Source organism: Salmo salar, chromosome ssa25 (genome assembly GCF_905237065.1).
Source record: "Salmo salar chromosome ssa25, Ssal_v3.1, whole genome shotgun sequence".
Classification (NCBI taxonomy): Eukaryota; Metazoa; Chordata; class Actinopteri; order Salmoniformes; family Salmonidae; genus Salmo; species Salmo salar.
Window position 1 is genome coordinate 37,912,755 of NC_059466.1, and position 16,529 is coordinate 37,929,283.

The following is a 16,529-nucleotide window of genomic DNA, read 5'->3' on the forward strand; positions in this document are numbered from 1 at the left end:
ACCCAATTTTGTATTGCTGATTCAACTTGTTAGCCAGGGTTCGTGAAGATAGCCAAGAATTTACAACTTTCATTATGAGACTGAAAATAAGATAAGGGTTAATATTGACTGCTATCGATGTAAAATATTACTAAGTATTTTAAGAGTTTATTCGGAAGATAACGGCTCTATAAACGTTCTTCCGTGGTGCCCCGACTTTCTAGTTAATTACATTTACACGATTAGCTTAATCAGGTAATATTAATTACAGAGAAATAATTGTATAGGTTAGCATGTCATATCACTTAATCCGGCATAGCCAAAGACACGACACTACATAACATTCATGTTCTCTCTCCCTCCATCTCTCTCCCTCCCTCTCACTCTCTCTCCATCACTTTATATTGTGGTCATTGTCCATTTGGAAGACCCATTAGCGACCAAGCTTTAACTTCCTGACTGATGTCTTGACATTTTGCTTCAATATATCCACATAATTTTCTATCCTGATGATGCCATCTATTTTGTGAAGTACACCAGTCCCTCCTGCAGCAAAGCAGCCCCACAACATGATGCTGCCACCCCTGGCTTCACGGTTGGGATGGTGTTCTTTGGCTTGCAAGCCTCCCCCTTTTTCCTCCAATCATAATGATGGTCATTATGGCCAAACAGTTCTATTTTGTTTCATCTGACCAGAGGACATTTCTCCAAAAAGTACGATCTTTGTCCCCATGTGCAGTTGCAAACCATAGTCTGGCTTTTTTATGGCGGTTTTGGAGCAGTGGCTTCTTCCTTGCTGAGCGGCCTTTCAGGTTATGTCGATATAAGACTCGTTTTACTGTGGATATATACACTTTTTTACCTGTTTCCTCCAGCATCTTCACAAGGTCCTTTGCTGTTGTTCTGGGATTGATTTGCACTTTTCGCACCAAAGTACATTCATCTCTAGGAGACAGAATCTTCTAAAGCCATGACATAATTTTATGGAATTTTCCAAGCTGTTTAAAGGCACAGTCAACTTAGTGTATGTAAACTTCTGGAAAATTCCAGAAAATGATGTCATGGCTTTAGAAGCTTCTGATAGGCTAATTCACATCATTTGAGTCAATTGAAAGTGTACCTGTGGATGTATTTGAGGTCTACCTTCAAACTCAGTGCCTCTTTGCTTGACATCCTGGGAAAATCAAAAGAAGTCAGCCAAGACCTCAGAAAAAATATTGTAGACCTCCACAAGTCTGGTTCATCATTGGGAGCAATTTCCAAACACCTGAAGGTACCACGTTCATCTGTACAAACAATAGTACACAAGTATAAACACCATGGGACCACGCAGCTGTCATACCGCTCAGGAAGGAGACACATTCTGTCTCCTAGAGATGAACGTACTTTGGTGCGATGTCGTTCAATTGGAGGCAGCTGTTCCTCGTTGCCTCTGATTGAAGGTCCTATATAGAGGGGTGTGTTTTGTTTGGGTTTTGTGGGAAGTTGTGATTGCATAGCTGTGTTTAGCCTGTAGTCCTGTTCGTTCGTACGTTTTCTTGTTTTGTTTTCTTAAGTGTTCTCAAATAAATATATAATGAGCACTCAACCCGCTGCGCTTTGTTCCACTTACTACGACGACCGTTACACATAGCCATTTTCCAAGCAAGGGTATATGTCACAGAAACCGAAAACACAGCTAAATTATGCACTAACCTTTGACGATCTTCATCAGATGACACTCCTAGGACATTATGTTACACAATACATGTATGTTTTGTTCGATAAAGTTCATATTTATATCCAAAAACAGCATTTTACATTGGCACTTGATGTTCAGAAAATGTATTTCCCACCAAAAACTTCCGGTGAATTTACAAAAATACTCATCATAAACGTTGACAAAATACTTAACAATTATTTTAAGAATTATAGATAGACTACTCCTTTATGCAACCGCTGTGTCAGATTTTAAAATAGCTTTACAGAGAAAGCACATTTTTCAATATTCTGAGTACATAGCTCGCCATCACGGCGAGCTATTCAGACACCCGCCAACTTCGGGGTCACCTAAACTCAGAATTAGTATTAGAAATATTGTATTACCATTGCTGATCTTCGTCAGAATGCACTCCCAGGACTGCTACTTCACAAGAAAAGTTTTTTTTCTCGAAATAATCAATTTTTATGTCCAAATACCTCCGTTTTGTTCGTGCGTTGAGGTCACTATCCAAAGGCTAACGCGTGGGCGCAATTCGAGACACAAAAAGTCAAAATGTTCCATTACCGTACTTAGAAGCATGTCAAACGCTGTTTAAAATCAATCTTTATGGTATTTTTAAGGAAGAAATGCGATAATATTCAAACAGGACAATAGCGTATTCATTCAAGGAGGGAAAAGAAGGAACAGCGTGCTCTCGTGACCGTGCATATCCAATCCCTTTGTCCACAAAGAATCTATAATTCTTCAAATAATTGTTATGTATTTTGTCAACGTTTATGATGAGTAATTTAGTAAATTCACCGGAAGTTTTGGGTGGGAATGCTAGTTCTGAACATCACATGCTAATGTAAAAAGCTGTTTTTTGATATAAATATGAACTTGATTGAACAAAACATGCATGTATTGTATAACATAATGTCCTAGGAGTGTCATCTGATGAAGATCATCAAAGGTTAGTGCTGCATTTAGCTGTGTTTGGGTTTTTGTGACATATATGCTTGCTTTGAAAATGGCTGTGTGATGATTTTTGGCAGTGTACTCTCTTAACATAATCTAATGTTTTGCTTTTGCTGTAAAGCCTTTTTGAAATCGGACAATGTGGTTGGATTAACGAGAGTCTTATCTTTCAAATGGTGTAAAATAGTCGTATGGTTGAAAAATTGAAATTATTGCATTTTTGAGGTATTTGTATTTCGCGCCACGTTCTTCCATTGGATATTTGGCGAGGCGTTCCGCTAGTGGAACGTCTAGATGCAAGAGGTTTTAACAGCATCTCAGATTGCTGCCCAAATAAATACTTCACAGAGTTCAAGTAGCAGACACATCTCAACATCAACTGTTGAGAGGAGACTGTGTGAATCAGGCATTCATGGTCGAATTGCTGCAAAGAACCCAATACTAAGGGTCACCAATAAGAAGAAGAGACTTGCTTGGGCCAAGAAACATGAGCAATGCACATTAGACTGGTGGAAATATGTCCTTTGGTCTTATGAGTCCAAAGTTTAGATTTTTGGTTCCAACCGCCATGTCTTTGTGAGACGCAGAGTAGGTGAACGGATGATCTCCGCATGTGTGGTTCCCACAGTGAAGCATGGAGGAGGAGGTGTGATGGTGTGGTGACACTGTCAGTGATTTATTTAAAATTCAAGGCACTCTTAACCAGCATGGCTACCACAGCATTTTGCAGCAATACGCCATGCCATCTGGCTTGTGCTTAGTGGAACTATCATTTGTTTTTCAACAGGACAATGACCCAACACACTTCCAGGCTCTGTAAGGGCTATTTATTGCAGGAGAAACAGTGTTGCAGTAGTCTAGTGGGCTAAATGCCTTTTGTGCTCGCTTCGAGGCAAGGGACTTGCATGCTGAAGCATTTATGAGAGCACCAGCTGTTCCAGACGACTGTGTGATCACGCTCTCCATAGCCGATGTGAGAAAGGCCTTTAACCTGTTATGGCTAGGGGGCAGTATTTTCACGGCCGGAAAAAAACATACCCGATTTAATCTGATTATTACTCCTGCCCAGAAACTAGAATATGCATATAATTATTAGCTTTGGATAGAAAACACTCCAAAGTTTCTAAAACTGTTTGAATGGTGTCTGTGAGTATAACAGAACTCATTTGGCAGGCCAAAACCTGAGAAGATTCCATGCAGGAAGTGCCCTGTCTGACAATTTCTTGCCCTTCTTGATTATCTCTATCCAATACAGGGGATCTCTGCTGTTACGTGACACTTCCTACGGCTCCCATGGGCTCTCAGAAGGCGGCAAAAAGCTGAATCGTGGCTTTGCAGGCTCTGGCTGAAAAAATGTAGGGCGTTTGGATAGTGGCTGGTCACAGTACTGTGAGACTCAGGATCGTGCACGAGGGGATCCCATGCTTTTATTTTCTCTCTCTTTGTACGTATACACGCTTTCCCGGTCGGAATATTATCGCTTTTTTACGAGAAAAATGGCATAAAAATTGATTTTAAACAGCGGTTGTTGACATGCTTCGAAGTACGGTAATGGAATATTTAGAATTTTTTGTCACGAAATGCGTCGTGCTCGTGACCCTTATTTACACTTCGGATAGTGTCTTGAACGCACGAACAAAACGCCGTTTTTTGGATATAACAATGGATTACTTTGAACCAAACCAACATTTGTTATTGAAGTAGCAGTCCTGGGAGTGCATTCTGACGAAGAACACCAAAGGTAATCAAACTTTTCTAATAGTAAATCGGAGTTTGGTCAGGGCAAAACTTGGTGGGTGTCTAAATAGCTAGCCGTGATGGCTGGGCTATCTACTCAGAATATTGCTAAATGTGCTTTCACCGAAAAGCTATTTTAAAATCGTACTCCTCGATTGCACAAAGGAGTTCTGTATCTATAATTCTTAAAATAATTGCTATGTTTTTTGTGAACGTTTATCGTGAGTAATTTAGTAAATTCACCGGATGTTTGCGGGGGGTAGGCTAGTTCTGAACGTCACATGCTAATGTAAAAAGCTGGTTTTTGATATAAATATGAACTTGATTGAACAAAACATGCATGTATTGTGTAACATAATGTCCTAGTTGTGTCATCTGATGAAGATCATCAAAGGTTAGTGCTGCATTTAGCTGTGGTTTTGTTTTTTGTGACATTATATGCTAGCTTGAAAAATGGGTGTCTGATTATTTCTGGCTGGGTACTCTGCTGACATAATCTAATGTTTTGCTTTCGCTGTAAAGCCTTTTTGAAATCGGACAGTGTGGTTAGATAAAGGAGAGTCTTGTCTTTAAAATGCTGTAAAATAGTCATATGTTTGAAAAATTGAAGTTTTTGTATTTTTGAGGAATTTGTAATTCGCGCCACGCCTATCATTGGATATTGGAGCAGGTGTTCCGCTAGCGGAACGTCTAGATGTAAGAGGTTAATTAAACAGGTCAACATTCATTAGGCCACGGGGCCAGACGGATTACCAGGACGTGTACTCAGAGCATGCGCGGACCAACTGACAAGTGTCTTCACTGACATTTTCAACTTCTCCCTGACCGAGTCTAATACCTACATGTTTCAAGCAGACGACCATAGTCCCTGTGCCCAAGAACACTAAGGTAACCTTCCTAAATGACTTCCGCCCCGTAGCACTCATTTCAGTAGCTACGAAGTTTTATGAAAGACTGGTGTCGTGTCTTTGGGGGTACCATTAAACTGAAGACATGTTTATCAATTAGCTCCCTGTAATTATTATCACGCGATTAAACTGATTAATCGTTTAACCTCTATGGGCTAGGTGGAACGCTTGCGTCCCACCTACTCAACAGCCACTTTAAGCCTGTGGCGCGATTTTCAAAACCTTAAAAATCCTATTACTTCAATTTCTCAAACATATGACTATTTTACAGCTATTTAAAGACAAGACTCTCGTTAATCTAACCACACTGTCCGATTTCAAAAAGGCTTTACAACGAAAGCAAAACATTAGATTATGTCAGCAGAGTACCAAGCCAGAAATAATCAGACATCCATTTTTCAAGCCAGCATATAATGTCACCAAAACCCAGAAGACAGCTAAATGCAGCACTCACCTTTGATGATCTTCATCAGATGACAACCCTAGGACATTATGTTATACAATACATGCATGTTTTGTTCAATCAAGTTCATATTTATATCAAAAACCAGCTTTTTACATTAGCATGTGACGTTCAGAACTAGCATACCCCCCGCAAACTTCCGGGAATTCGCTAACATTTTACTAAATTACTCACGATAAACGTTCACAAAAAGCATAACAATTATTTTAAGAATTATAGATACAGACCTCCTCTATGCACTCGATATGTCCGATTTTAAAATAGCTTTTTGGTGAAAGCACATTTTGCAATATTCTAAGTACATAGCCCAGGCATCACGGGCTCGCTATTTAGACACCCGGCAAGTTTAGCACTCACCATAATCATATTTACTATTATAAAAGTTTGATTACCTTTTGTTGTCTTCATCAGAATGCACTCCCAGGACTGCTACTTCAATAACAAATGTTGGTTTGGTCCAAAATAATCCATCGTTATATCCGAATAGCGGCGTTTTGTTCGTGCGTTCCAGACACTATCCGAAATGGTAAAGAAGTGTCGCGCGCATGGCGCAATTCGTGACAATAAAATTCTAAATATTCCATTACCGTACTTCGAAGCATGTCAACCGCTGTTTAAAATCAATTTTTACGCCATTTTTCTCGTAGAAAAGCGATAATATTCCGACAGGGAATCTCCTTTTCGGCAAACAGAGGAAAAAATCACAAAGGCGGGGGCGGTCGGGTCACGCACATAAGCCCAGAGTCCCTTGATCGGCCACTTGAGAAAGGCGATAATGTGTTTCAGCCTGGGGCTGGAATGACGACATTCTGTTTTTTCCCGGGCTCTGAGAGCCTATGGAAGACGTGGGAAGTGTCACGTTAGAGCAGAGATCCTTAGTAAAAGATAGAGATGGAAAAAAAGTTCAAGAAATGGTCAGACAGGCCACTTCCTGTAAAGGAATCTCTCAGGTTTTGACCTGCCATTTGAGTTCTGTTATACTCACAGACACCATTCAAACAGTTTTAGAAACTTTAGGGTATTTTCTATCCATATGTAATAAGTATATGCATATTCTAGTTACTGGGTAGGAGTGGTAACCAGATTAAATCGGGTATGTTTTTTATCCAGCCGTGTCAATACTGCCCCCTAGCCCTAACAGGTTAATTGTAATTAACTAGGAGATCGGGGCACCAAGGAGAATATTCAGATTACAAAGCTATAATTTTCCAAATATACCTTTCCCGTACTATAATATTCTATTCTATTATAGTATGGGCCGATTATCTTCTGGTTTAAATGGTGTATTTTACCTCGAGTCCAGTCTCATTCCAAACGTCGTAAATTGTTGTATCTGCACGAACCCAGTCTTTACTAAAATCATCCATACATCAATTGTCTTAAAATCATTTATTTACTACAGTAAGTAATTAACAGAAAACATACAAACAGTAATTATCGTCACAAAGGATTGGTATAGTAATGTGCGCTAATGGCTAACAGGCATGGCTGGTCTGTTAGACAATGGGTCATAAACAGTCAGCTGAGAAGGTACACAGAGTTCATTAATATTAACAATTGACAATTGAAGGCTCGCTCATTCGGGAACAATTGCAATCAATATATATTTACGCTCATGTGTCGTTCTGATTCTTGTTGGAGAGTTCGGTTCTGTTGGGGAGTTTTGTCCACGTTCTCTCTCTCTCTCTCGGTTAGAATGGTTCTTTCAGAGCGACATTCATTAATGTCGTCATAGAATGGATGTTTCGTTGGTCTTCGCGTTCGATGATATAATTTACTTAGCTGCAGACTAATAATTAATATCAAAGACTTGTTCTTATTCTGTCGGTCTCGATAGTCTAAAAGTTAACCACGTGGTGTAGTTCACTTTTCAGTAGAGGAATTGGATGGTAAAACCTATTGGCCATGGAGTGGAGGCCTGGTCTAAAGAAATGTAAATCAGGGTGGGTTTTATAGTGACCCTTGAACAGCTTGTCAAATGACGCCTGGTCCTGTATGTGTCCCTGGGGGCGTGCCTATGACTGAGTTAGACTTGGTTTCAGAAATACAATTCTATCACATTACATCAGTACATAGCATCTCAATGTATTACAAAAGCTTTATCCTTATTAATACATTCTATACAACCATTATGATGCAAGTCTCAAGCTGAGGCTATTATATAAACAGTTTTATGGTAATATGGCTGTATTGTCTCTTCTGAGTATCACAAAATTGTACCCAGCGGACCAGTTCGTAGCTGGATTCTTCACCAATCTTCCATACCTTCTCCAGAACACAAATGTCGCTTGGCTCCCCAATTCTGTGAGTTGGAAGAATTTCCTGTGTCTCTCTATGGGCCATGTGGCCAGAGACTCTCCTGGAATTTTAAAGTTTTTACAACCCTTTCACACAGGGCCTGGGTTGGGGGGAAGGTAGGTTGGGTGGTGGTGCAAAAGGGGAGGGGGTCAACTGTCCTCCCTGTACCAAAAGAGGCCAACGTCATGACACTGGTCATGGCTCACATCAACACCATCATCCCGGAAACCCTAGACCCACTCCAATTTGCATACCGGCCCTCCAGATCCACAAATGGCACAATCTCAATCGCACTCCACACTGCACTTTCCCACCTGGACAAAAGGAACACCTATGTGAGAATGCTATGCATTGACTACAGATCAGCGTTCAATACCATAGTGCCCACAAAGCTCATCGCTGAGATAAGGACCCTGGGACTAAACACCTCCCTCTGCAACTGAATCTTGGACTTCCTGGCGGGCCATCCTCAGGTGGTAAGGGTAGGCAACAACATATCTGCCACACTGATCCTCAACACAGGGGCCCCTCAGGGGTGCATGCTTTGTTCCCTCCTGTACTCCTTGTTCACCCACGACTGCGTGGCCAAGCACGACTCCAACAAAATCATTATGTTTGCTGACGACCCAACAGTGCTGTAGGCCTGATCACCGACAACGATGAGACAGCCTATACGGAGGAGGTCAGAGACCTGGCAGTGTCGTGCCAGGCACAACAACCACTCCCTCAACATGAGCAAGATAAAGGAGATTACCGTGGACTACAGTAAAAAGAGGGTTGAACTGGCCCCCGTTCACATCGACGGAGCTGTAGTGGAACAGGTCGAGAGTTTCAAGTTCCTTTGTGTCCACATCACCAACAAACTACTGCATCATGGTCCAAACACCAAGACAGTCATGAAGAGGGCTCGACAACTCATTTTCCACTCAGGATACTGAAAATATTTGGCATTGGTCCCCAGATCCTCAAAATGTTCTACAGCTGCACCATCAACAGCATCCTGACCTGTTACATCACCACCTGGTATGGCAACTGTGAGGCATCCAACTGTGAGGCGTTACAGAGGGTAGTGCGTACAGCCCAATACATCAATGGGGCCAAGCTTCGTGCCATCCAGGACCTATATACTAGGCGGTGTCAGAGGAAAGCCCAAAAAATTGTCAAAGACTCCAGTCACCCAAGTCAAAGACTGCTCTATCTGCTACTGCACGGCATTCGGTACCAGAGTCCAAAATACTCCTTAACAGCTTCTACCCCCAAGCCATAAGACTGCTGAACAATTAATCAAATGGCCACCTGGACTATTTACATTGACCCCCCCCCCTTTGATTTTACTCCGCTGTTACTCGCTGTTTTTTATCACTTTACCCCCATGTACAAATGACTCTGCGACTAACCTGTATCCCTTGTATATAGCCTCATTATTTATATTTAATTGTGTTACTTTTTATTTTACTTTCGTTTATTTGGTAAACTCTGTTTCTTGCATTGTTGGTTAAGGGCTGGTAAGTAAGCATTTAACCGTTAGTTGGCACGTGTGACAAATAAAAATTGGATTTGATGTGTGGTGTGGGAAAAATGACAAGCGAACCTGGGGAGCTTTGCATTCACATTGTCCTAAAAAAAGGATCCAGACAGCCGAATTTAAGCCAACTAAAATCAGACCACCTCTCGAGATGGTCTCTGTTCGGTTTGCTTCAGGGGCTCTTTTGTGGGGTCTGAGTTCCTTTTGAGTGTTCACACTGCACAAAAAATGTAGCAAACCACTACAAAACTTGGCTGAAAAGGACCAAGTGTGAAAGCTGTACTGTACTGTGAATCCTGTCAGTGACCTCTTCGTTGTATCTGTGTTTCAGGAATTCAAGCTACTGTATGAAGGTTTCCATGTCTCTTTATGTGGCTGAGAACGACACAGACCTGTGCTACAACTCTGTGATGAGACACATGGAGAAGGCGGAACTCAGCAAGAGCAAAGACATCACCTGTCCAGACATAGAGGACTACACAGAACCTGGGAAAGACCCCCATATCACCTGGTTCAAGGTGAGAGACCTGACTGTGTGTGTGTGTGTGTGTGTGTGTGTGTGTGTGTGTGTGTGTGTGTGTGTGTGTGTGTGTGTGTGTGTGTGTGTGTGTGTGTGTGTGTGTGTGTGTGTGTGTGTGTGTGTGTGTGTGTGTGTGCGCACGTGCGTGCGTGTCGGATTTACCTTGGTGGCTTATTGCTTTGTTTTCAGATTCCTTCCACAGTTGTTTGTACAGTATTTAAAAGGCCTGCCTGTAGGAAGCTTTGACTGGGTCAGGTTATGCATGGGTCATATGGTCATAATGGGAGAATTACACCAGTCTGCAGGGCACCAGTACCAGGCCAGTCTGCAAGACACCAGTACCAGGCCAGTCTGCAAGGCACCAGCACCAGGCCAGTCTGCAGGGCACCTGTACCAGGCCAGTCTGCAAGACACCTGTACCAGGCCAGTCTGCAGGGCACCTGTACCAGGCCAGTCTGCAAGACACCTGTACCAGGCCAGTCTGCAGGGCACCTGTACCAGGCCAGTCTGCAAGACACCTGTACCAGGCCAGTCTGCAGGGCACCTGTACCAGGCCAGTCTGCAAGACACCTGTACCAGGCCAGTCTGCAGGGCACCTGTACCAGGCCAGTCTGCAAGACACCAGTACCAGTCCAGTCTGCAAGACACCTGTACCAGGCCAGTCTGCAAGACACCTGTACCAGGCCAGTCTGCAAGACACCTGTACCAGGCCAGTCTGCAAGACACCTGTACCAGGCCAGTCTGCAAGACACCAGCACCAGGCCAGTCTGCAAGACACCTGTACCAGGCCAGTCTGCAAGACACCTGTACCAGGCCAGTCTGCAGGGCACCTGTACCAGGCCAGTCTGCAGGGCACCTGTACCAGGCCAGTCTGCAAGACACCTGTACCAGGCCAGCCTGCAGGGCACCAGTGCCAGGCCAGTCTGCAAGACACCTGTACCAGGCCAGTCTGCAAGGCACCTGTACCAGGCCAGTCTGCAAGACACCTGTACCAGGCCAGTCTGCAAGACACCTGTACCAGGCCAGCCTGCAGGGCACCAGTGCCAGGCCAGTCTGCAGGACACCAGTACCAGGCCAGTCTGCAGGGCACCAGTACCAGGCCAGTCTGCAGGACACCAGTACCAGGCCAGTCTGCAGGGCACCTGTACGAGGCCAGCCTGCAGGGCACCAGTACCAGGTCAGATCTAGCAGAAACACCAGTACCAGGCCAGTCTGCAGGGCACCAGTACCAGGCCAGTCTGCAGGACACCAGTACCAGGCCAGTCTGCAGGGCACCAGTACGAGGCCAGTCTGCAGGGCACCAGTACCAGGCCAGTCTGCAGGACACCGGTACCAGGCCAGTCTGCAGGACACCGGTACCAGGCCAGTCTGCAGGGCACCAGTACCAGGCCAGTCTGCAGGGCACCAGTACCAGGCCAGTCTGCAGGGCACCAGTACCAGTGTAGAGGTCATTAAGGAGAAACACTCAGTACATGAATACAGAGAGAGGAACAGACATGGGAACAGAGAGAGAAACCGAGAGATTAACAGACAGGGGAACAGAGAGAGGAACAGAGAGAGGAACAGACAGGGGAACAGACAGGGGAACAGAGAGAGGAACAGACAGGGGAACAGAGAGAGGAACAGACAGGGGAACAGACAGAGGAACAGACAGGGGAACAGAGAGAGGAACAGACAGGGGAACAGACAGAGGAACAGACAGGGGAACAGAGAGAGGAACAGACAGGGGAACAGAGAGAGGAACAGACAGGGGAACAGACAGAGGAACAGAGAGAGGAACAGACAGGGGAACAGACAGAGGAACAGACAGGGGAACAGAGAGAGGAACAAACAGGGGAACAGACAGAGGAACAGAGAGAGGAACAGAGAGAGGAACAGACAGAGGAACAGACAGGGGAACAGACAGGGGAACAGAGAGAGGAACAGACAGGGGAACAGACAGAGGAACAGACAGGGGAACAGACAGGGGAACAGAGAGAGGAACAAACAGGGGAACAGACAGAGGAACAGACAGGGGAACAGACAGGGGAACAGAGAGAGGAACAGACAGGGGAACAGACAGAGGAACAGACAGGGGAACAGAGAGAGGAACAAACAGGGGAACAGGGAGAGGAACAGAGAGAGGAACAGAGAGAGGAACAAACAGGGGAACAGGGAGAGGAACAGAGAGAGGAACAGAGAGAGGAACAGACAGGGGAACAGACAGGGGAACAGAGAGAGGAACAGAGAGAGGAACAGAGAGAGGAACAGACAGGGGAACAGAGAGGGGGACAGGCAGAGGGATAGACAGGGGAACAGAGAGAGGAACAGACAGGGGAACAGACAGGGGAACAGACAGGGGAACTGAGAGAGGAACAGACAGGGGAACAGAGAGAGGAACAGAGAGAGGAACAAACAGGGGAACAGAGAGGGGGACAGGCAGAGGGATAGACAGGGGAACAGAGAGAGAAACAAATGGGAACAGAGAGAGGAACCGATAGGGGGACAGAGAGAGGAACAGACAGGGGAACAGAGAGAGGAACAGAGAGAGGAACAGAGAGAGGAACAAACAGGGGAACAGAGAGAGGAACAAACAGGGGAACAGAGAGAGGAACAAACAGGGGAACAGAGAGAGGAACAAACAGGGGAACAGAGAGAGGAACAGACAGGGGAACAGAGAGAGGAACAGACAGGGGAACAGAGAGATGAACAGAGAGAGTAACAGAGAGAGGAACGGAAAGGAGAACAGAGGGCTTTCAGTAACATGGGATTCATTTTTCACACACACTGATGAGCAGTGAACTCGTGTTATTCATCTTTGCCCTATGGAAAAGTAGGAGAGCGGAATGGAGTGTTTGGGTGTGGCCTCTAAATGCTCTTAGCCTAAAATATCTATTATCTGACTCTCGAGTTACCTTTACTCACCTGAGTTCTCCCCTGTTGAGGTAAGGCATGGCCTGCGGATCACAGAACCCAGGCCAAACTAATCAAAGGAATATCAGCGGTAGATTAGCCGGTCAGGCTCGACCTCCAGGTTTACCCAGAATTCAATGGAGGCTTGGTTAATGACTTGGAGGACTGGAACCTGAAGTTATTTGGACTGCTACGCAGCCCAGCTGATTGGATCCCAGGTTGCCGCGAGCAACGGTGGAATAGAATCTATTGAGCCAGGGTTATCCCTGCCAGAGATGGAGGAGAGTACCTGGAGAGAAGAGACATACAGTCTTCCTACACACACACACACACACACACACACACACACACACACACACACACACACACACACACAGAGACAGAGGCACACACACACACACACACACACACACACACACACACACACACACACACACACACACACACACACACACACACACACACACACACACACACACACACACACACACACACACACACACACACACACACACATAGAAACACACACACACTCACACACACACACACACACACACACACACACACACACACACACACACACACACACACACACACACACACACACACACACACACACACACACACATTGAAACACACACTCACACACACACACACACACACAAAGAGACAGAGGCACACACACACACACATAATACATACATACACACACAGAAAAACACACACACATACACACATTCATACACACACAGAAAAACATACACACACACACACACACACACACATACACACACAGAGAAAAACACACACTCACATTATTTTGCCAGTGGATACTTTTTAAATGACATTGTGTGTCCGACCCATTCAGAGAATACTGAATCTGGATTATTCAGTGTAATAAACATCCAATAAGTTAAATACTTCAGGTTACTAAATCATCGTCCCATATGGCTTCTCTCTCTCTGGCAGTGATACACTATGATTCCACTGCTCACTTCACAGTCTTCACTACTGTCTGAATAAAATACGGCGTCTGCTTTGTCTCCTGTTCCCTGATGGCCTTTACTGTCATAGACGCCACTATCCAAAGAAACGTTGACAAGGGCATCATGTATCGGCCATCTCAACAGAATCTGCCCTGCTGTTGGTGTTCATCAGATCACAATCCAACACTGTTTTCTATGGTATGATGATTGCATGTGTTGGTGTCAATTGCACTTTAACTCCATGTTGTATTGTGTGTGTGTGTGTGTGTGTGTGTGTGTGTGTGTGTGTGTGTGTGTGTGTGTGTGACACCCAGGAGTGTCGTCCAAAGCAGTGGCGGGCCTCCATCCTCCAGAGGAGAGATACACTGTCCATCAGAGAGGTCAAGGAAGACGACATCGGCAACTACACCTGTGAGGTCACCTTCGGTGGCTTCGTTGTGCGCAGGACCACCGAGCTCACTGTCACAGGTAAGATGGAGTGAGGGATGCAGGGGTGTACACTGTCACAGGTAAGATGGAGTGAGGGATGCAGGGGTGTACACTGTCACAGGTAAGATGGAGTGAGGGATGCAGGGGTGTACACTGTCACAGGTAAGATGGAGTGAGGGATGCAGGGGTGTACACTGTCACAGGTAAGATGGAGTGAGGGATGCAGGGGTGTACACTGTCACAGGTAAGATGGAGTGAGGGATGCAGGGGTGTACACTGTCACAGGTAAGATGGAGTGAGGGATGCAGGGGTGTACACTGTCACAGGTAAGATGGAGTGAGGGATGCAGGGGTGTACACTGTCACAGGTAAGATGGAGTGAGGGATGCAGGGGTGTACACTGTCACAGGTAAGATGGAGTGAGGGATGCAGGGGTGTACACTGTCACAGGTAAGATGGAGTGAGGGATGCAGGGGTGTACACTGTCACAGGGAAGATGGAGTGAGGGATGCAGGGGTGTAATTGTTTAGGATATTACTTCTTTGTTCTGCACCGCAGTTCTTCTTTTTCACTTTTCTCCGTTCTACTTTTTTGCAATAGTGTTGTATGTTGGTTGTAGGAGATTCTCTCTCTCTCTCACGCACACACACACACACACCAACAACATCTTATATCTTCCCTTTGAAATTCAACATATTATGGATGAACATCTATTTTTGATAGATGGTTACAGGGTTAGTTACACTTGGTTACAGGGTTAGTTACACTTGGTTACAGGGTTAGTTACACTTGGTTAAAGGGTTAATTAGGCTTGGTTACAGGGTTAATTACACTTGGTTAAAGGGTTAATTAGGCTTGGTTACAGGGTTAATTACACTTGGTTAAAGGGTTAATTAGGCTTGGTTACAGGGTTAATTATGCTTGGTAAAAGGGTTAATTAGGCTTGGTTACAGGGTTAATTACGCTTGGTTACAGGGTTAATTAGGCTTGGTTACAGGGTTAATTACGCTTGGTTACAGGGTTAATTACGCTTGGTTACAGAGGTAATTATGCTTGGTTACAGGGTTAATTAGGCGTGGTTACAGGGTTAGGCTTGGTTACAGGGTTATTTACACTTGGTTACAGGGTTAGGCTTGGTTACAGGGTTAGGCTTGGTTAAAGGGTTAATTAGGCTTGGTTACAGGGTTAATTACGCTTGGTTACAGGGTTAGGCTTGGTTACAGGGTTAATTAGGCTTGGTTACAGGGTTAGGCTTGGTTACAGGGTTAATTAGGCTTGGTTACAGGGTTAATTACGCTTGGTTACAGGGTTAATTACGCTTGGTTACAGGGTTAGGCTTGGTTACAGGGTTAATTAGGCTTGGTTACAGGGTTAGGCTTGGTTACAGGGTTAATTACGCTTGGTTACAGGGTTAATTACGCTTGGTTACAGGGTTAGGCTTGGTTACAGGGTTAATTACGCGGGGTTACAGGGTTAATTATGCTTGGTTACAGGGTTAATTACGCTTGGTTACAGGGTTAATTAGGCTTGGTTACAGGGTTAATTAGGCTTGGTTACAGGGTTAATTACACTTGGTTAAAAGGTTAATTACACTTGGTTACAGGGTTAATTACGCGGGGTTACAGGGTTAATTAGGCTTGGTTACAGGGTTAATTACACTTGGTTAAAAGGTTAATTACACTTGGTTACAGGGTTAATTACGCGGGGTTTCAGGGTTAATTACACTTGGTTAAAAGGTTAATTAGGCAGGGTTACAGGGTTAATTACACTTGGTTAAAAGGTTAATTAGGCAGGGTTACAGGGTTAATTAGGCTTGGTTACAGGGTTAATTAGGCTTGGTTACAGGGTTAATTAGGCTTGGTTACAGGGTTAATTAGGCTTGGTTACAGGGTTAATTACACTTGGTTAAAAGGTTAATTAGGCTTGGTTACAGGGTTAATTACACTTGGTTACAGGGTTAATTATGCTTGGTTACAGGGTTAATTACACTTGGTTAAAAGGTTAATTAGGCTTGGTTACAGGGTTAATTAGGCAGGGTTACAGGGTTAATTACGCTTGGTTACAGGGTTAGGCTTGGTTACAGGGTTAATTAGGCTTGGTTACAGGGTTAATTACACTTGGTTAAAAGGTTAAT

General features: G+C 44.4%; 1 protein-coding gene across 1 annotated transcript in view; it reads left to right on the forward strand.

The window, feature by feature from the left end:
• Positions 1 to 16,529, forward strand: part of LOC106586724 (interleukin-1 receptor accessory protein-like 1-B) — a 468,880-nt gene that overhangs the window by 195,336 nt on the left and 257,015 nt on the right. The window contains exons 4-5 of the mRNA XM_014174290.2: positions 9,901 to 10,087; positions 14,282 to 14,435. Coding sequence (XP_014029765.1) covers positions 9,901 to 10,087; positions 14,282 to 14,435 — 341 coding nt within the window. The remainder of the gene's footprint in view (positions 1 to 9,900; positions 10,088 to 14,281; positions 14,436 to 16,529) is intronic.